This window comes from Meles meles, chromosome 5 (assembly GCF_922984935.1).
Source record: "Meles meles chromosome 5, mMelMel3.1 paternal haplotype, whole genome shotgun sequence".
NCBI lineage: Eukaryota > Metazoa > Chordata > Mammalia > Carnivora > Mustelidae > Meles > Meles meles.
Genome location: NC_060070.1, coordinates 7,769,917 through 7,790,754, shown reverse-complemented (window position 1 = coordinate 7,790,754; position 20,838 = coordinate 7,769,917). Strand labels below are relative to the sequence as shown.

Below are 20,838 nucleotides of genomic sequence, written 5' to 3'. Positions count from 1 at the left end.
GATTTCTCTCTGTCAAATAAATAAAATATTTAAAAAAAAGTAATTCCCTGGAGAGTGAGATTATTGAAAACTTATCTCTCTTAAGTAACACTAATAATCATGTCTACTGGGATGCTTGGGTGGCTCAGTCAGTTAAGCATCTGCCTTCAGCTCAGGTCATGATCCCGGGGTCCTGGGATCGGACCCTACATCAGGTTCCCTGCTCAACAAGAGGCCTGCTTCTTGCTCTCCCCTCCCCCTACTTGTGTTCCCTCTCTCGCTCTCTCTCTCTTTGTCAAATAAATACAATCTTAAAAAAAATTTGGCTACAATATTAGGAGGTAGCTGTCATTCATGCTTTAAATTGGCAAAGACTTAGGGCCTGGGAAAATCTCTAAGCAAATGCCATCCGTTGATTTGTGATATTTTACTGAAAGCAGACCCCTAACTGTTTCCTTCCAAATTTCCTGTGTTCGCAGGAATACCCTGGTTGAGAACTACAGTTGCTACCCTGGGAAGACTGGGGATAACCATGGCCTTTGAAATTGTTTATCTGGTCAATTCAGAATTGTACCCAACAACATTACGGTAATTCCAACCTATATGTCATTGTTTCTCCTAAGTAATTCTGCAGCCAAACGTTTTGACTTCAAAGCCATTAAATTGTTTCCTTAACTGGGTGATATGTTAGCCCGGGCTGAATTCAGCCAGGAAAGAAGATGCGCTTTGAGTTAGGGCTACTTTCTGCATTGCTACGTTCCGCATTTTTTTGATAGAAGTATTTCCCGTACCAGGATCTTTATACTCGGCTGTGGTTTTGTGGGATCAGATAATCTGATTACGGTACTTGCTTAGATGTGGGTTAAAACTGTCTGCATCAGCGTCATCCTGTTCAAAGGCTACAGCCTCTGTTCTGACCACACTCCCCGTCTTGCCGCTGTGAGCCGCTGATTTAATAAGGCAGGACAGAGTGAAACAGTGTGCGTGGGCTGCGGATCAGCCTCCTTCCCTGGGGGAATACTCGGGGGCACACCTCACTGTCAGGTGAGGGAGTCAAGTCACCCCATCAGCATCGCCGAGTGGGCTGGGGAGTGAGACGCCGGTGGGAGGATTTCCTCTGCACGGTCTTCGCTGTGACTCAGCCTTTGCCCAGAGGTGAAATGGGGCAGAATGGAAACGATTTGCTTAGAATCTGGGAGGAATAGCCATTTTCAGAGTTAAAAACTGTAGAGATGGGGGATGCCTGGGTGGCTCAGTCAGTTAAATGACTGCGGTCAGCTCAGGTCATGATCCTAGGGTCCTAGGATCAAGTCCCACATCGGCTCCTCGCTCGACAAGGAATCTGCTGCTCCCTCTGCCTGCTCTGCCTGCTGTTCCCCCTGCTTGTGTGTGCTCTCTCTCTCTGTTAAATAAATAAATAAAATCTTTTTTTTAAAAAACTATAGAAATGGGAAATATTACTAAAATTTCTTCATTACTTGTATATCTGAATATTTTTCTTATCTTGAATATAGTTAAATATATTTTATTTAAAACAATTTTCTTACTCTACAGAAACTTTGGAGTTTCTCTTTGCTCAGGTTTATGTGATTTTGGGGGCATCATAGCCCCGTTTCTGCTCTTCCGGCTGGCGGCCGTTTGGCTGGAACTACCTCTTATCATCTTTGGTAAGAACCCGTTTTATACATTATTTCTAAATGTGTTCATCTATATTCCCTGTGTTAATAGAACTCGATGGTGATTATTCCGCTTGCTATTAATGAGATCATTTAATTTTTTAAAGATAGATGCTCGAGCTTTGAGTATCCCATCTGATTGCATGGCAATGTGAAAGCCTAAATGCTTTTAATTTCTTTTCTATCAAAGGGTCATGATGAGTCATGTTCAATTTAGCTTTCTTTGTTTAGGTTCTGAGTTAAAGTCCAGTGCTCTAAAAGTCTTATGATATCGGGGAACAGAACCAGTAATTCTCAGTGGATGAACTCGGACCTTCTGTTTGTTTCAAAATAAGCCTCAAAACTGATTATAGTTTTAAACATTCTGTGTCTATTGAGATCGCATTTTCGTTTGCTTTGATGCGGACCTTTGCTGTATAGGAAGAACGGAGGCCACAGAATCCCTTGCCCGAGTACCCAGTAACCTCTCTTCTGGCCCTCGGGTTCATACCCTCCTTCCCGCTCCAACCTCCACAGGCTGTACCAGGGGATAGAACCAAAGTTTAGGGGCAGGGGGCTCAGGATAATTCAGCCCAGTGCTTCTCAGGTGCTGTTCCAACCTTTCTGCCTGGGTCTCATACCCGCCTCTGCCCTCCTTGACAAGGAAGGTCCCGGGGGGTCCCTTTCTCATGTATCTTTCCACCACCTCCATGTCCTCACTCTGGGTAGAGAATGTTTTACGTTTTTCACGTGTTGCTCTACAGTTTAAATTATAATGAAAATAACGAGTCCATCAGGCCATACATCCTGAGTAATGCAAAATTCCCAACAGTGCTAGCCAGGGATAGTAAAGTTTCTAACCACTTGACACCACCAAATTCAGCACAAGATTATTTCCAAATTATTTCATGGGATCTGGAAAATTAGCTTAGTGTCGATTCTGCAGCCAGCATGGAAAAGCAAAGGGTGCCATTGTTCAGCCAAGACCAAGTGGTCGGGGAGACCATTGGTTCAAGGTCCCGGCCGGGGAGAGAGCCACACTTCCAAACCCTCGGTCACATCACAGCGTGATAAATACCGAAAGCGGAGGCGCTGGGGGAGCATAACACAGGGACTCCCCACCGGCCTGAGCCAAGGAGGAAGGAGGGATGTCTAGTTGAGATCGGAGACGAGTAGAAATTGGCCACATGGGGAGTGTGGCCGGGGCTCCAGGCAGTGGGAAGGCCAGTCAGAGGACAGAGACAGTGTGTGCGGTGGGGCCAGGGCAGGCGGTGAAGCTGTGAGGCGGGCGTTAGCCAGATCGTGGTCTTCCTAGTTCTGTGGTTTGCTCTTTATCCAAACAATCGTGGAAGCCAAGAGCTCTAAGCTGGGATGGACAGTGCTAGGTTTGCGTTTGCGAAGGCTGACTCTGCTGGCCCACCCGCCAGCAGGTTGGAGGCGGACAGTGCCGGTCGTCAGCCAGTTCATCAGGTAAGGGCTCATGGCAGCGGGGCCAAGGGGATGACACAGGGAGTGCTGGGCATGGAGAGATTCGAGAAAAAAAGTAAAGTAAAACCAGTGAGAGGGATGACTGAGTGGGCTTGCTTGAGCCAGGGAAGGTGTGAGGCCGGTTTCCCGGCTGGGAAAGGCGGAGACCCCCAGGCCCCAGAAGCACAGCCCCTGTCTCTGGAGCGACGGGAGCAGGGCAGGAGCTCAGGGGCAAGGGAGAGCAGGCAGAGGTGAGGCCTGGCTCACGGCGGTGAGTGCTGGTGCTCCAGCTGTGGCACCCACCTGCCAAGGCCAGCTGTGAAGTTTTCAGGAGTGTTGGAGCCCAGTGGTTGACTTCGCCATTATTAAAGCACATGTATCAAATAGGTGGAAAACCGGTAATAAATACCCAAAACCCATTTACAGCTCGCCTGCGGGTGTTCTGCCGGTGATTTTTGCCGACTGTATCTTTCTGAAGGAAATGCCAGACACAGGGCGTCACTGCACGGCCCTTCCCAGCGCCTCGAGTGGTGATGTCGAGGCACTCGCTCGGGGTGTCCCTGGGGAGAGTCCTTGCACCATGGGAATTGGCAAATGCTGCGCGTTGGGGCTTTATCTTCTGGAGGGCTGGTCCGTAAACATTCACCAGCATAAGTGGACAGAGTGGGGGAGGACGCTTCCAGAATTTCTGCTCTAGAGACCAGCAAAGGGGGGGATGGTAACTGGAGGGTCACGAGAGATGGGGAGAAGGGCCCCTGCCGATGAGAGGCTCACGTCCCCGCAGCTGGAGCCTGAGGGTTCCTGGCTCCATGGAGGAGCCCGGAAAGACTCCGAGAGATGCGGGTGGGCTGCAGTGGGGACAAGTCAGACTGTGTGACGACGTGCCCAGTTAGGAAAGGGGCGGAGAGCAGGCCAAGTAAAGCTCTTGGCCCAGAAAAGGAAACTGAGGGGATGCCTAGCTGGTGGCTGCCATTTCCCCGAGAGGGAGAAGGTGGGATCTTCTCTGTGGGGTGGGCACTGAGGCACCCATTGAGTGACTGTTTGGGGAGTGAAGGAATGGATGTGCGCAAGAGTGCCGAGTGCCGGGATGACGGGTAGGGAACACTTCCCATAGTGGCAGAGGAGAGCTGGAGAGCTGCTTAGGGTGACCCGAGGGCTGCGGCTGGCGAGGGCTGGTTCCAGTGATGAGCACAGCTGCTGCAAGTGGCCAGGGAGGGGCACCGAGTCGGGGGATCTCTGGCCGCGCCTTCCTGATGCTTTGCCGCCGTTCCCTATCCCCTAGGTATCCTGGCATCGGTCTGTGGTGGGCTCGTGATGCTCTTGCCCGAAACCAAGGGTATTGCCTTGCCAGAAACAGTGGATGATGTAGAAAAACTTGGCAGGTATTGTATGAATTTCAGTGCATCTTCAATAAAAGCAGCATTTCAGACTCCTGGAGGAAAAATACGTGGAGAGAATGGAACACTCATGGGGAGGGGAGTAATATCAGTTCCCAACTCACATCCTAGGCGGAAAACTCAAAGTTGGTTTAGGAAGGTAACATAAGGGGTGCCTGGGTGGCTCAGGTGGTGAAGTGTCTGCGCTCAGCTCAGGTCATGATCCCACGGTCCTGGGGTGGAGTCCCGGCATCAGGCTGCCTGCTTAGTGGGGAGTCTGCTTCGTGCTCTCTTTCTGACTCTTGCTCTCTCTCTCTCTAACAAACAAATAAATAAATATCCTTTGGGGGAAAGAAAAGGTAGGTTAATATAAAAAGAGCAGAATCATAAAAGAATGTGTATTATTTTTAAATGTGGTTAGGAAGAGGGAAACATTTCTGAGAGAGGTGTTAAAACTCAGAGACAATCTAAAGGGAAGTAGAAATAACGTGCATGCGCACCAGTAGCAAACTGATGACGGAAATGCTCATGCCTTCATGGTGTGCGTTACTGTATCGAGTTAGAAGAATTGAGATGTATCTGTGTGGAATGACTTGGTAAGGTCTTCAAGATGGATGACAAAGTGAAATGTTGCTGACCAATATGGTATAGTAATTATTAAAAAATCAACGAGGCGCCTGGGTGGCTCAGTGGGTTAAAGCCTCTGCCTTTGGCTCAGGTGGTGATCTCAGGGTCTTGGGATCGAGCCCCACATCGGGCTCTCTGCTCAGCAGGGAGCCTGCCTCCCCTCCTCTCTCTCTGCCTGCCTCTCTGACTACTTGTGATCTCTGTCTGTCAAATAAATAAATACAATCTTTAAAAAAATCAAGACAATAGGAACCTCTTTGTGTAGTTAGATGGAGAGAGAGAGGATGGAAAGAGAGAGAGGATGGACAGACAGATGGGTGGATGGGTGGATGAGTGGATAGGTGGATGGATGGGTAAAAGGAAACAGAAGACTGGGAAGGAGAGAGAGGGAGAGATTATGAGAGAGAGAGAAAAGCATCTAACTCGTGTGCAAGGAAAGTTAATACCCAACCAGTACATAAACATGAAGAATTATATCAACAAAAATTCACAGAACACAAATTCTAATTTCCTCTGCTTAAAATGCTTCATAACAAAAAGAGGAAGAGAAGATATGGATATGAGAATGTATAGCAAAAGATCTAATATTGTAATGAAGACCCACTGAGGACAGAAGTGGATTGGGAAGAAGGTGTCACTTTTACGCTCTGTAGGCTTTTGCATTATTTATTTTCTAATTACAGCCCATGGCCTTGTATTATCTGCACAATTCAAAAAATAATGTAACAGCTAACTTTTAACATTAAATCAGTTGTCTAAGTAAAGACCTAGAAATTGAGGATGTGGATCCCTGAACTTTAAAAAATATTGTGTCAAAAATAGTTATAAGAAGTCTGAACTGTGAATAACTTCATGGCATGGTTCACTCGTAGATGGAAGACGGAGTAGATGCTGACATTTTTTAAGTGCCTATATGATCCCAGAACTTTCCTAAGAAAAACTTACAGTATCTTTAAAATAAAACCATCGGCTCATCCTCGCCAGCTGACTTATAATAGGACTGGCCAGTCAGAGGACAAGGCGACATTTGCCCCAGGAAGTCATCCAAACAGATTCTGCAGCTTGTTTGGAAATCGAGTGACGAATAATGGCTTATTTCTCACCCAAAGCTCTACCTATTTTTCACCCTAGAACAATGCTACCTGAAATTCGGAGTGAGATGGAAGATTCTCTTTAAGATCTTGCCATTTTGCCAATCAAAATTAAGAAATGTATAAAAGGTGTTAAAACCGGGTGGACTCCTTTTGTGCATTATACCGTTGTAAGGTCTTGCCTCCTTCAGAAAAGAGGAACCTTTTGCTAACTGTGTCTTCCTAGATAATTGCTTGGTTTGTATTCGAGCTTGGGGGCCATGTCACGGTGGGTGGCATCCCGTCCTGTCACGTAAAGAACGTAGATGCTGCAATGCTACTTAACCCCTGCGTAGCGATCGAAAACAGGTTAAAAAAAAAAAGAAAGAAAAACCCAGGAGACCGTCACTTTCACTACCTTTGAATTGCGAGTTTATGCATGAGTGTGTTTCATGAAAAGCAACTAATGTTGAGTAATAGCAAGAAAACTCTGTTGGAATGAGTTGTATGATATTTCATAAGGACTTTGTTTTCTCCTTGTTTTGATAGTCCATATTCCTATAAATGTGGCAGGAAAAAGAAAACTCAAGTGTCCAGCTCTCACCCTTGAGGCCCGCTGCCAAAGACGAAAGGAAGGAGCTCTTTGGGTTGACCTCTCCCGAGGAACAGATGTGCCTTGCAGACACGTGTGTGGGTCCGTTTCAGCTACGTCATGCTGTGTGGCTCCGAGTGTTCGTCGTACTGTACAAAGACATTCAAACTATCCAGAGTATTTTTATATAATGTGGGGTGAGTTAGGATTTAGAGTGCTATTGATGTTTCTGGGAACATGGGGTGTGGCTGATTTAGCAAAGAAGAGAGCCTGTTGTGTGGACATCGCCCCCTGAGTTGTCCTCTGAAGCTGGAGCAGTGTCTCCGACCCAGTCAGTGACAGACGGACAAGAGAAGCCTTCCCTGAATTCTCACGGCTGCTCGCTCCGCCACGGAGGCTCGATGTTGCCAGGTGGGGATCTGGGAACAGGCTGCAGCAATGGTTCATCAGACCTGAGCGAGGGACTAAAGCCCTGACCTGAGAGCTCTGAAGATTGTGGGGAGGTTGAAGATCTGGAAATCCTTTTCACGAAGAGGCTGAATTGAAGAACCTTGGGCCACATGATACTGAGCCTTTCCTTTCTTGCTTCGAGCTCTATAAGCCACTGTGGCATCTGGGCTTGCCAGCATCTTCAAGCCTGACTCCGTAATTAGCAACAAATCCTCTGTCCAATTCGAGGATTTGGCTCTATTATTTCTTCCATCGGTTTTGGGCATGAGATGATTGGGAATAGTTTGGGTCCTGCCTTCGTGAACATCTAAAGCCACACACTCAGTTCTTTACAGAACGAAATCCATGGACTATGATTTCATGGGTCTTAATTTTGATTTTAAAGGGTTATTTATCTTGTACATGTGAGTTCAGTTCTAGGATGCTGCCCGTGGTCAAGAGTGAAAACCATGGACTGTTCAATCTTGACCCTTTTAACCTGTCTTGGGAAGAAGCTTACGTTTTAATTTAAAAGGAAGGTCAATTATATCCACGCATAAAAGAATTAGCAGAAGGTTTGTAAGTGATGTCATAGACACTAACAGGAGGGATCTGATCTTTGTTTTGTTACAGAGACTTTTGAATGTGGAGCTTCCATGCAAATATGCTCTTTTTTTCTGTTGTTCTGCTCTATCTGGTACAGTTCTTGTATTTTCAGACTCAGTATATATCTCAGATTTTTTTAATGAACTATTCTGTGTGGACAGACAAAATGGGCACCGAGGGAAATCTTGCCAACGAAGAAGAAAATCCTACGCGAACACGACTATATGTACAATGTGGGTGCCAATTGCAAACCAAGATTTTAATCCTTAAAGCACAACAGAGCTGAGTATGAATGTTTGATTTTTCAGTGAAATAAGCACCACTCTTTGAGGACTTCACGCTGCAATCACCCCTTATCCGTGGGCATGCACGTTTTCGCTCTTTGCAGCCCTCTTCGCTGTAAGACGGCTGTTCCTCCTCGATACGCTCACCTTGGAGCTGTACTCTGAGTTGGTATTTTGGTTCTGGTAACAATAAAGAGTTTTAAATTGTCAAGTAACTTTGGTGTCTTTTCTCCCTCTTCCTTCTGAACACTGTCTCTGTAAAACTGTCTCCACGTGACAGTGCGTATTTCCTGTCTGGGCAGCCAATTAGCGAAGGAAATTAAGCCGTCCACCTTCAATTTATGTTCATTGTTCCTTCACGGGCTCTTGGTCCCATTCCTAGATTGAGACATGACCCAGAATAGCACTCAGCCTCTCTACCGGTTTTGTATTACACTTGTAATGCCCGTTCCCTGCACCACGTACAGCTTTCTGCCCAGCATCCCCTGTGCTGGGCTCACGTCAAGTCATCAGTAACAGATTTCATTCCCAAGAATAGAATTTGTTCTCATGACTCCCCATACATGCTGCAGCTCTGAGAACATTCGTCCCCTCATCTCAGTGCCAGGATAAAGACCTTAAAAGATGTATGTCAAGCCATCTTTAGCAGACAAGGTGAATATATGGGTGATTTACTGGGACTTCTCTGTTCCCTTCTCTATGACCTTACAGGCTTCTTGGTTCTTTTTTGCAGCTATGCCTTATGAGAAAGAGAAATCACCTCAGTCTGCGAGAGGTACGCTATTTAATTCTACACTGGTAGAATAAACGAAGAACATGAAAACAATGAAGTTCAAAAAAATTAAATCAAAGGAAAGATAGAGTTTATTTTCAACAAATGTTATAGATGTGTTACTTTATTATTACAGAATGCAGCAGTCCACGGGCGGGGAAAACGTCTCCACGACAATACTAAAATACGTTGAGGTTTGGCCGTGGATGGCGTTAAGTACAGGGTCTCCGTTTGATTTCGGTCGATGATTTCTGAACACGCCGACCTCCCTACCCATGTTCCAGCTTCTAGACATGTCGGGGAATCACTCTGTCTCCCATTCACTTAATTATTTCTCATTATTCCTTCAATCCAAGTAACAAATCTTGACACACGAACATAGACACCAGGCTTATTGGGGCGGGCACAGCCAAGACCCCACGAAGTGACTCCTTGTAAAATGTACTTGTCCTTCTCAAAGCAAACCAGAGGCCCTCCACTGTCACCCTAGACAGAGAGAGAGAGAGGGGGAAACACGTGAAGATTAAACTGCAAGGGAACCCTCTGATACGGTTGGTGGGAATGCAAGCTGGTGCAACCACTATAGAAAACAGCATGGAGGTTCCTCAAAAAGTTGAAAATAGAGCTACCCTATGACCCAGCAATTGCACTACTGGTATTTACCCTGAATATACAAACGTAGTGATCCAAAGGGGCAGGTGCACCCACATGTTTATAGCAGCAATGCCCACAAGAGCCAAACTGTGGAAAGAGCCTAGATGTCCATCAACAGATGAATGGATAAAGAAGATGTGGTATATATACACAATGGAATACTATGCAGCCATCAAAAGAAATGAAATCTTGCCATTTGCGACAATGTGGATGGAACTAGAGGGTATCATGCTTAGTGAAATAAGTCAATCAGAAAAAGACAATTATCACATGATCTGATTATGAGGAATTTGAGAGGCAGGGTGGGGGTTCACTGGGGGGAAAGAGGGGGAAATGAAACAAGATGGGACCGGAGAGGGAGACAAACCATCCATAAGAGACTCTTAAGTTCAAGAAACAAACTGAGGATTACTGGGTGGTGGGGGGCCAGGGATAGGGTGGCTGAGTTAAGGGCGCCAGGGAGGGTCTGTGCTATGGTGAGTGCTGTGAATTGTGTAAGACTGATGAATCACAGACCTGTACCCCTGAAACAAATAATACATTATATGTTAATTAACAAAACAGAAAAATAAAAATAAATAAATAAACCACCATCCTTTTATTATGGAATGTCATCCTCCTGTTACCCGGATGTAGCTTTATCCACTATTTGAACATTCTCTTCCAATTAGAAAGGAACTGATTAATACATTATTTGAATATCTACTGTATTCGGTACTTAACAAAGTGTATTTATCAAAACCCCACACCACTTAGTGTTCCCAGGGAGAAACTCCCTTAGTGAATGTTATACTCATCCCTTTCCACCTTGGGGTTTCTCTTAGGTAGAAGAAACCCCCAAAGCAACTGCAAAGTGGTCTTTGTCTCACAGCCTCCCTGGCCTCCCTGCTGGAAAGGTCACCACGTGAGTCCCAGCTCCTCAGGGGACCTGTGGTCTGTGGCAGTGATGGTACGTAACTCCTCCCCTACCACCGATCTGGAACTTGGGGCCCAAGAAATCCCCTTCGGGGATCTCAATCCGGATGCAGAGACAGACCTAAAATCTTTCTGGGTAGCATTTGGATGGTGGCCTGCAATTGGTAAAAGCCTTCCGGAACTTGCCGTTCGGAGGCTAAAATATCTAAGAGGGCAAGCCAGGAGACTGACGTGGTGCTTACCTGGCAACTGTCCGTGCCTCCAGCCAGATTCCCAGCACAGAGCTCTGTCGACTTGACTCTTCCATTCAGATACTCATAGCGATTGCACACTTTGTTCTCAATCACAGGCAGCTGGGCTTCCTTGAGGAGCCCCGCGCCAAAGGTGCCTGTGTTTAAAAAGATTCAAGAAATGGTTATATGGGATCCCCAACATGACTGCAAGGGAACACCTTCCAGAACAGCAGAGCAGCAGTGACAGATCTCGTTTGTCCAGGAGATTGTATAGAGCAAGAAGTCAGTTCCGGACGCTACCGGAATGCTTTTCATTTTAACTTTGAAGGTACAGATATTACGTAAGATTTCATGTTCCCAAGACCTGGATTTAATAATCTGGAATTAATATTTCTTGATGGTGTCTGGGAATACATGTTATTTTTGTTTAACTATGAAGAAGTATTTTGGGGGGCACCTCGGTGACTCAGTTGGTTAAGCATCTGCTTTCAGCTCAGGTCATGTTCCCGGGGTCCTGGGATCGAGCCCCACATCAGGCTCCCTGTTCAGCACTCCCCCTACTTGTGCTCTCTAGCCCTCACTCTGTCAAATAAATAATTTTTTAAAAAAAGAAATATTTTCAATATGTAAAGAGAAATTGGGAAATATAAATGTTACTATAACATCTATTCATTTTCAGTCTCTTTTAGATTTTTTTTCTTCCACTTATATTGCACGATCTTATATCCTGATTGTTTTCACACAATGCTATATAGTAAGGGCTTTCTTAAAATGCTGCAATCTTCATAATCAGTATTTAATGGGGGAGTGACTGCTTCAGGGGTGGGGGTTTCCTTTTAAGGTTAGGAAGTGTTCTGCAAACAGGGGTGGTGGCTGTACAACACTGAGACTATACTTAATGCCACTGAGCCATGCAGTGCAGTTTGCCCAAGATGACCAGCAAGTCTGCGGAGGAACTGGGATTTGCACTTGGGTCTGTGACGTCATTGCCCAATTCTTCACTCTCCTGCTCCCAGGCTCCTACAGTGGCTTCCAACTTTCCACGTCTTTGTTCATGCATTTTATTTATATTCCTTAATATTTTCTTAGCTCTGAGTTCCCATAAATTATATAGACATATTTAGGGCTCCCAGTGAACATTGCCAAATTATTTCCTAAAAGGGTATGACAGCATAAAATTTCACTAGGAAAAAAAAGGCCACATCACCCCACCCCCATGTCTGAGTATTTAATATTTTTTAAATACCTGCTAATATAATAGGTGGAAATTGTCCTAGTTCATTTCCTAATTTGCTTTTCTTTCCCAATTAGGAAAAGTAAACATTCTCCTATGTATTTAGTTTAACTGTGGTATTTGTTCTTTCAGGAAAAACTGCCTTTTTTTTTTTTTTTTCCACTTTGGCAAGTCAAAATGGAACACTTGCAAAATAGCCAGAGGAAATGCTGCTTTCCCAGATAGACACTCCAGGGCATATCTCCGTTTTTTCACAAATAATCCCATTTTCCAATTTTGCAAGCCAACTTTAACGCATTCTGAAAAAAAAAAAAAAAAAAAAAAATCTTTCCTAGCATGGAATGGCCAAGGGATGCGGTGCTCTTTCTTCTCCAAAGACTTTGAATACATTTGGAAAGCTGTCTTCGGTTCGGAAAACTTGGCACTCGATCCGGGGTTGACAGAAACACGTAAGCGGACCCCCGTTTGGGAAGGAGAGGCTTGCCCTAGGGCCTGAGGAAGCACTGGGCTGGGGGTGCATGACTTGAGTAGATGCATGCAGGGACCAGCCTTCTCAGAATCTCTTGCTGCGAGTTCAGATATCCAAGTGTCTTGCTCCTGCATCTGCTTTCTGAGCAAGAAAGCATCCTGATGCTGGTGACAAAATCCACCGGGAGTGGACAGGAAATGATGTGGTCTGCGCGGAAGTGCTGCCATCGTGTGGCCACAGTGGAGACGGCACCTCCAAGGGCGGAAAGGCTGAAGGTGACCTGGCGACGGGAGCCCTGATTTCAGGGCCGGTGGGGAGCAGGAAGCAGGAGCTCTGACAGCGCCCCCGGACGGCTGATGAACTAATCCTGGCTGATGAGGGGCTAACCTGAATGAGGCCCCGGCCCTGGATGTTTACCTTGCTTGGAAATATCAAAGTCAGGGAAAGCCTGCAGACCAAATGGGAGGACAGGCCAATTTTTACCTCACCGAGAAGCTAAGAACACTGATCTGATGTGATTATTGCCAAAAAGTCCATAAGACCGGATTTCTGTTTTGGGATTCCTCCCGGTTCAGTGAACATACTGGGAACGGTCTTCTCCCCGTGGCTGCAAGGGTGAGGCCAGGGTCGATGGGGGAGCGCAGTACAGGTTGGTAGTTTGCAAAGTGTGAGTGAACAGAAGGAACAGGCGGAACAGAAGGAACGGATAGAACAGAAGGAACCGGTGGAACAGAAGGAACGGCAGATGGGCTGTGAAGGGTCAGGCCCCCCAGGGCTCAAGGTCCAGCTACATACGGGCTGTGTGCGTGTGCTTCCCAGGACACTGCCCTGCCCGCCTTGGAGCCTTGGATCCCTCATTTGCAAAATGGGAACAAACATATCAAAGTCATAGGGGTTTGTGGTGTTTAAATTTCTTTTAAGTGGGAAACACTGGAAGGACCTGTCACCGCCACAGGGATAGCGTCATTTGTGATGTTTCCCTTCAGTTCTCGATGCTCACGGCCCCTGAAGTGCAGAGAAGGGGTGGGGGAACGTGCAAAATCCAGGAGGTGAGGTTTTACAGATGTAGGGAAAATGCGGAAAGGAGGAAGACCAATTTGAAGGGATTCAGACCAGTAGTTTTAAACTTTTTAAAACCACAAGACCTGTCTTAAAATGAAAGCAAATGCAAAAGAATAACGTGCAAACCACAATTTGAAAACCCAGGTTTTACACATGACTTTCTTCCAGGCCAAACGGCACAGAGAGGTAAGGTGATGGGTCCGGTTTGCCCAGCGAGCGGCAGGGGCCGAACTACTTCTCAGGGTTCCTGACTCCCCTTCTGTGCCCTCACCAACACTTCTGAGAAAGCGAGGCGGAGATGGAAGACATCCTCACAACGCTTCAAGGCCTGAGTCTGATGGGGTGTAATTACTATGAGGCCGTACTGCAGAGAAGATGGGGCTCCCAAAACGTAATACGGGGTGCTAATACAGGACCATGCGTGAAGGTTTCCCCTCTCACGTACACCCCAGCAACCAGTACGAAAACCATCCTAGGACCGGGACCTGTCTTCCTTTCCCCTAGCTGTCATTCCATCCCACCACCGACAGCCTCTCCACACATATGACAGGCATGTGGGTATCTGGGGAGACGAGCTTCACAGGAATTCTTGTTTCACACTGTGTCTGAGAGCTCGGTCTGGCTAACTTCACATGGAAAATAATCGAACGGCCTCCACTTGTAGGCTTGCTTCAGAACTTACATGGGGATGAGATATTAACACTGAATTTATGGGCCAACAGACTCAGAGGAACACCACCCCGTCCCTCACCCATGTCCATTAGTGACTGATTACGGAGACTTAGGCAGGACCCCCGCCACACTTGGGAAAGGCGGACCTCGCCACTTGCAGACAAGTGCACACACGGACACCTTCTCGAGGAGACTACACCGGTTCCTGTGAGAGTCACGGGACCGAGCTCACCTTGGGTTTCTCCCCAGCCAGTGATGTAGCACAACGTCCGGTCGGCAACCACGTAATTGGCGGGTGGCAGACAAGCTGGGATCACCTTTGAGGTGATGACGGCGGGGCTGAAAGAGAACGATCCAGGGTTCCAGGTGCCCACCCGACCACGGCGCTTCTGCCATCCCCCCGCTGGTCGCTCCCAACAGAGTGCCATGGCGCCCGTGTTCTCTGCGCCCTGTTGACTCACCCAAATGGGTCTGTTCTCAAGATAGCTGTTCATTTCGCCTTCTCTACTGGGACCTGTTTCCAAATATCACTAACTCTACGTAACATAAGCAAATTCACCATTTTGTCAGACTTAGTAAAATCCTATTTCAACAGGGAAAATAAAAACAAGGACAGGAAGAAGAATTCGCGCGTGTGAACTGCGTATGGATGTCTCCGTGTGTGTTTGTACTGTCGCTTTTTAAGTGCCCTGGAATACATCATGTCATTTGATTTCTGCCAAACGTATTACCATCTTGAGAAGAGAACAGTCAACCGGGAGGACGTGAAGAATTCTCTGATGACGAATGTGCATTTGCCGACTAGTGAACATTACGCGAGACTTTCGGGAGTAACTCTTTTTCCATGCAGCGAAACTGAATCCTGATGCCTTCTTTTCAAGAGCACAGCCAGAATGGGGCAGAATGGGGCAGAATGGGGCTGAGCCCAGATTTTCACAGTTCTTTCATGTGCTTTTCACGTCCACCACCCCCGTCTCTCCCCCACAACCCTGGGTTATGCAGCTCTCCCTAACATGAACGAATGTCTTCACTGATGTTGGGGTGAAGAGCATGGGTGAGCTTGTACCTGCTCAGCTTTATCAAGGCGATGTCTGCACGCGTGGGCTCCAGGAACAGCTTGGATGCCTCTATCTCCTGCACGTCTGATTCGGGATTGAATTCTCGGTGGGCACCCAGCATGATCTTGTATGAGGCAGGCCTTGAGGATCTAGGAAAGATGGTGACGTTAGGAACAAAGTAGCATGCCAGCCCCTTCATCAAGTGCCCTTCTGAGTCATAAACATGCCGTCTTCTCCCCACTTGGCTAACCATAATCAGTGACCTCTGAGTGGCAAGAAAGAAGTTCACTGTTTACCAAAATCTGGCCATGAAGGAATGCTCTTGGGGCCGCTTTTGGCCTAACCACAGAGGAAGAATGAAATCAATAGTGAAGTCAGTACAAGGACAGACACCCATCTCGGGAGAACCAATGCCTGTCCCAATGAGCAAGTCTTCCTGCCGTTGACCCAGGCCTACAAACCTACCGAACTGGGTTTTCCTTCTTTGTTCTCTATAGAAACGCTCCCCTCCTCCCTCATCCAATGGCCCTGGCAATTCTGCCTCCGCCTTCACATCTGTTCCTTGGTCCCTAGTGTCACTGCCATGGAGGGAAGGAGGAAGGGCAGGAAGGGAACGGAAGGGAAAGGATGGAGGAGAGTGAGAAAGGAGAAGGGGAGGGAGGCAGGGAGTCTTTAAGACAAGTCCTCAGATCCACTGTCCCTTAGACATACCTCTCCAGGCAGTGGGCAGCCGTCAGCACCCACTCTGGGGATATTAAAGTCCCTCCACAGAAGTGATTTCCAAATCTAGAAGAAAAACATGCCAGAATTTTAGTTCAAACCTGATGGTATGTTGTACAGAAAGCCAGCCCAGTTTGGGAAAAGAAAGAATCTGAAATACGTACAGCAAGGAGCTAACAAAAGAGAGGGTAAAGAAAGGAAAGGCAACTCAACAAAACAAGGACAGCTATAAAACCCTCCAGCATCTTCAACGCTTCCCCAGCAATACTGGGACGTGCTGTCAATCGCTCCATCTGTAGATTTCGACAACAGCAGCCCAGATCAGGAAAACTACTTCAATGTGGGCTACTGTCAAGGTAGAGAACCTAGAAAAATATAATTTAAAAATTTTTATAGCCTTCCTTCCTCCTAAGATCGACTGTACAGGCAGGTACAGATCCCCAAGCTGTGTGGATTAGACATAGCGAGGATTTGCGGGGCTTACACAGAAACATGAAACCAACCATTTCTGGAAACACCGTTACCTTGTTCTAAGGCTGATCTGCCAGGGCCAGGAATGTGGGTTGGCCACGCACCCACCTACAACCCTTCCAGGACATTTCTTCGGCTCCACCTGGGGCTTCCCGCAATCGAATGAACCAGATGCTACGCCACAAAGTGGAAACAAGAGTCACATTTCAAGAAGGGAAAGCGATTCTGTCACACAACTCAAGAGACATCAGCGGGCCACGGCCAAAGCACTGAGGTTTCGACATCTCAGAGCCCAAACTAAATAGCGAGATCATCAAGGACCTTTAAGGACATTTTATTCTAAGTTTCAAAAGTGACAGTAGACAGCACAGAACCTTCTCCTTTCAGGAAAGTCTAAGGACTTCTGGATCATTTGCAGGGGAGGGGGGAGGAGAGGGACTAAGCATATTGGTAAAAACAGGTGTAGGGTGGGAGCTTTGCTGAGAAGACCTACTGAGACCAGTTACGATTCTGACTCGATGTGACAGATCTTCATCACCTTCCTCACCTTCTTTGTCATCATGATTGCCCCCGAACCACATTGAGTTTACTGAAAATCATAGCTGTCATCTCCGCTGAAAGGCACTATGGGCATTTTTTGTTTTGTTTTTTTAATAAACATATAATGTATTATTAGTCCCAGGGGTACAGGGCTGTGAATCGCCAGGTTTACACACTTCACAGCACTCACCATAGCACAGACCCTCCCCAGTGTCCATAACCCCACCCCCCTCTCCCGACCCCCTCTCCCCAGCAACCCTCAGTGTGTTTTGTGAGATTAAGAGTCACTTATGGTTTGTCTCCCTCCCGATCCCATCTCGTTTCATTTATTCTCCTACTATGGGCATTTTTAATGTGAAGCTCTGTGTGTGCTTCTGGGCAGCACTTCCAGGAGCTTCCTAAGACTAACCCAGTGCCCCAGGGGATGGATGACATTCACTTGCCCGTACGCTCTATCTACCTCCTACCTTCCCCACTAGACAACAGGGGTCGTGCCCCATCTTTGGCACGCCGCGCTAATGCCCGAATGGCTCCAGCCTCTAGAAGGCTAGAGCATCTGGTGCGGCCAAGAGCTGCCCCTGGGAAGTTACTGTACTTCTCCTCCATGGGAATCGAAGACTGTCAGCCCAGCTGTGGTGCCCGTGGCAGGAATGTCAACCCTGTCAAGCAAGCAGCCTGTCCAACATGGAGAACCTGGCCGCAGCGAGGCAGCAAGGTGTTCCAGGAGGCGAAGAGCGGAGGATTGGGAGTGACCAGCTGAAGGGGCGGCACTAACCCCATTCACGGCCTTTCAGATGAAGGGACCTCCGAGAGAGCTTCTACAGAACTGAGAAAACTGCCACTCAAGAAGGATTCAGTGGTTAAACTCACCCTACATCCAGAAAAGGAGCCAAGTGAAATCTTGCCCATCACCCTGACCTCCCCTTCCTCCCCGCTGCTCTACCCAGGGGTGGCCCAGGTGCAAACCCTGCAAAGTGGCTCCTGCGCTCTACCCCGCCGTACCCCGAACTCCTCCCCGACCACCTCTGCTTGCTTGTCTACACTGCCTTTGCAGCTAAAGCTTCTCCCTCCCTCGCTCTAGCCCTCCACATGGCAGACAAAAGCATCTGCAACCAAGCTGTGCAAAAGAGAAGTCCAGCCTGGTTTTCTGGAACCAAGACAAGTTCTCTTTGCAAAGACAGGTCAGCAGAAAAGTAACACAGGGTCCAAATCAAAGCGGCTTCCATCGTTCTCCAGAAGTACCCATGGATTTGTTATTCCAAACTTTTCTCCTCTCCCTGATCCAAGCTTCTTCCTCCCAGAAAATCTCAAGAGAAATGAGGAAAGAACCCAGACACATTTTCTCTAAGTTCTATGGGTAAGGTATGGGTAACGAATAGTAATCTTAGGATAAAGGATATTTGGGGCTTAGTAAAAATCGACATTCCTTCTCACTGAAGTCTCAGGATGGCCATTTATAGGTTTACAACATCCATTATATGCTCAGCTGTTTCATGGTGTTTGTATATTTTCTGACTTCTCAGGCGCTGAAAGGGAGAGCTTTCGATCCAGGGGTGGGACTTCAATTTGTTTCTCAGGCATCCCCCACAGGACATGAGAGCTCGGTGAGAGCATCCCGAGGCTGACGGGATCACCTGTTTGCTCTTTTGGAGGATCGTGTATTTACTTATTTAAGGTGTCAGGGCAGGGGGACTCCCTAGTAACTGGAGTCACCAGGAGGACAGATCCAAGAGGCCCGTGAGGAAGAGAGGGCAGCCCAGCTGATGTGCTCAGCGTTCAGCCCTCCCTCCTGCAAATCCGTGTCCGGGAGGTGCTGCCGCATTTCCGTGAGAAGTCATTTCCTTACACAGAGGAAGGCACCTTACCACACTGAGGGATATCACAGTAGTCAAAAAGTTTCCTCGGATTCGTCGTGTAGCACCAAGGACCATTGACATCCCCATCAGGATTACGGCAGTACTGGGGGGAAAAAACGACAGGTGTATAGGGCACCAGGCGCAGTGGGACGGAGAAGGGCAGAGGAGGTGTTCTGGCAGCACGTCCCTGCAGTCTTTAGAAGGTGAAAGGCAGCGTTCCCAGTTCTTTGCGGTGGGGGACAAGGTTACTTTTGCTCTTGACTCAGCTTCTTCAAAGCTGGGAGTGACCCCCTGGAAGGAGGGGACCTCAGGGGTCCTGAGGGAGAGGTGACATAAAGGGGTCTCCCCTACAGCAGCCTGTGTCAGGGGGCCTCTGAGAGCAAGCGGAAGAGGACCATGGGCCACGGCTGACTCGTCTTGTCCCCGGTTCACACCAGCCATCTACTCCCCAGTGACACCTGTTTGCTCTTGCTTCAGAGATTGTTCCCAAGAACTGTGCACACTCCGTGGGTCAAGCCACGGGGAGGCAATGTCTCCCTTTTCCTTTCCTATACGTACCCCCAACATAAACCCTCCCATAGCGTGTGTAGGATTAGCGGAAACCCTCCTGCGTGGAGTCTGCATGGCCTATCCATATCCTTTTCTAGAAAAATTTGACTAAAAGGCCATGAAGGTCATGCTTGACTAAGAACGCAGAAGACAAGCACTAGAAACTAGAAACAGCACCCGATGCTCCAAACGCAAACAAAACGAGGAGCCCGAGGACAGCGGTCATGGGCACGGAGGTCTGCCAGCCGTGTAACCACAGTCACCAAGCAGATGCCAGTTCCACGGAAGCTTGTTCCCAAGCTCTCTCCCGATCCCCTCTGCCGCCACCAAGGACTGGTCTGGGCTGACTTGCCGTGACACGGGGCCAATTCTGTTTGCAAAGATTGGTCAGCAAGAGGCAAAATAGAGTTCAAGTCAAAGCGGCTTACATTTTTCTCCAGACCTGCCCGTGGGTTTGACTCCGGAGTGAAAATACTGTGTCTGTGGGGCTCCTGGGCAGCCCACTCCTGGCAGGGGACGCCCAGAACCGTGGTGGCCTTCTTGCCCCGGTACCCTTTGCCGTTTCCAAACATGCAGTCTGTGGAAGGAAGGAGAACTGGGTGGTGACTTGTCTGACACAGACCCAGGACGCTGGGGGGCCACGGCAGCCGCACCAGGACTCTCTAATGACAGTCTCCGGGGTCACAGCCTGAGAGCACAAGTTACTAGAAACACTACTGCCTGGGAAATAATCACAAGGCAAGAGGTCAGCATGGAAATTCCGACCAGGACACGAAGATCGTCACTTTGGTAACGAGCTGAGTGGTAAGACAGAAACCCCGGAGCAGTCGCCTCAAACAGATGCCGCTGTGGCCTGTCAGAGGACCCGCGAACACCTCACCCTCAACATGGGTGGGGTAAAAAGAGCAAATTGAAGAGAATTTTTTAAAAGACAGTATTTTGGCTAGACCTGTGCTGTAAGTTTCCACCCTTTGGGGTGAAGGGGCTCATGGAGAGATAGACGACTGGGGTTCCTTCTCCAAGCCCATTCCTTGCCCCAACCTAGGGAAAGGGGGCTTCCCCAAGACCTCAGAGAACATGGTGCGGGTCCCCCAAGGGGACCTAGGGCACCAGTGCTCTGACGGCCATCTGGAAAATCCAAAATGCAAGCACTGGGTCGCTAGCCTCTCTGCCAAGGGCAGGGGCTGTGCTGGGCAGCCTGCAACCCCGAAGCTTGCCAGGACTGGGGTAAGGGGGTTACCCACATGCCAAATGTGGGGCAGGCACAGGGGAGAACCATGGCGGGTCGTCCCAAGTCTTATCTAGGAGGGACACCCAGATGGGCACAGAGCCCCCCGTCTCACTGAGAGCGAGCAAAGAGATTCAGCACCTCCAAAACCAAATCCAGCATTTCTCATTCTCCACAGGGAAGGCAAGGATTTGATGTTCTAGCAGATTCCCATGCCGGCCCCCGCTGCCATGATCAACTTCTCCAACCCTTCAGGCTCAAATTGTAGCCATTGCTCAGAACCGGTTCGTTTTCAAGTCCTAAAAACTGAGCCCACCCAC

At 48.1% G+C, this 20,838-nt stretch overlaps 2 protein-coding genes across 5 annotated transcripts in view; one reads left to right on the top strand and one right to left on the bottom strand.

Annotated features, from left to right (window-relative positions):
- The window catches only part of SLC22A3 (solute carrier family 22 member 3), a 93,383-nt gene extending 84,341 nt beyond the window's left edge, over nucleotides 1–9,042 (top strand). Inside the window, exons 8-11 of one of the 4 annotated variants that reach the window (XM_046005471.1) lie at nucleotides 459–567; nucleotides 1,534–1,646; nucleotides 4,384–4,483; nucleotides 8,819–9,042. In XM_046005471.1, coding sequence (XP_045861427.1) covers nucleotides 459–567; nucleotides 1,534–1,646; nucleotides 4,384–4,483; nucleotides 8,819–8,831 — 335 coding nt within the window. In that variant the 3' untranslated portion in view covers nucleotides 8,832–9,042. Of the gene's footprint in view, nucleotides 1–458; nucleotides 568–1,533; nucleotides 1,647–4,383; nucleotides 4,484–5,976; nucleotides 6,697–6,723; nucleotides 8,301–8,818 lie in introns of those variants that run through there. The other 3 variants (XM_046005469.1, XM_046005470.1, XM_046005467.1) reach the window with 3 other exon arrangements.
- Nucleotides 9,043–9,096: 54 nt separating this feature from the next.
- PLG (plasminogen) overlaps nucleotides 9,097–20,838 on the bottom strand; it is a 36,993-nt gene continuing 25,251 nt past the window's right edge. Inside the window, exons 12-19 of the mRNA XM_046005466.1 lie at nucleotides 19,719–19,867; nucleotides 18,751–18,844; nucleotides 16,399–16,519; nucleotides 15,866–15,940; nucleotides 15,163–15,303; nucleotides 14,329–14,435; nucleotides 10,669–10,814; nucleotides 9,097–9,343 (exon numbers count right to left, since the gene is read on the bottom strand). Of these exons, the coding sequence (XP_045861422.1) occupies nucleotides 9,182–9,343; nucleotides 10,669–10,814; nucleotides 14,329–14,435; nucleotides 15,163–15,303; nucleotides 15,866–15,940; nucleotides 16,399–16,519; nucleotides 18,751–18,844; nucleotides 19,719–19,867 (995 nt within the window). The 3' untranslated portion in view covers nucleotides 9,097–9,181. The remainder of the gene's footprint in view (nucleotides 9,344–10,668; nucleotides 10,815–14,328; nucleotides 14,436–15,162; nucleotides 15,304–15,865; nucleotides 15,941–16,398; nucleotides 16,520–18,750; nucleotides 18,845–19,718; nucleotides 19,868–20,838) is intronic.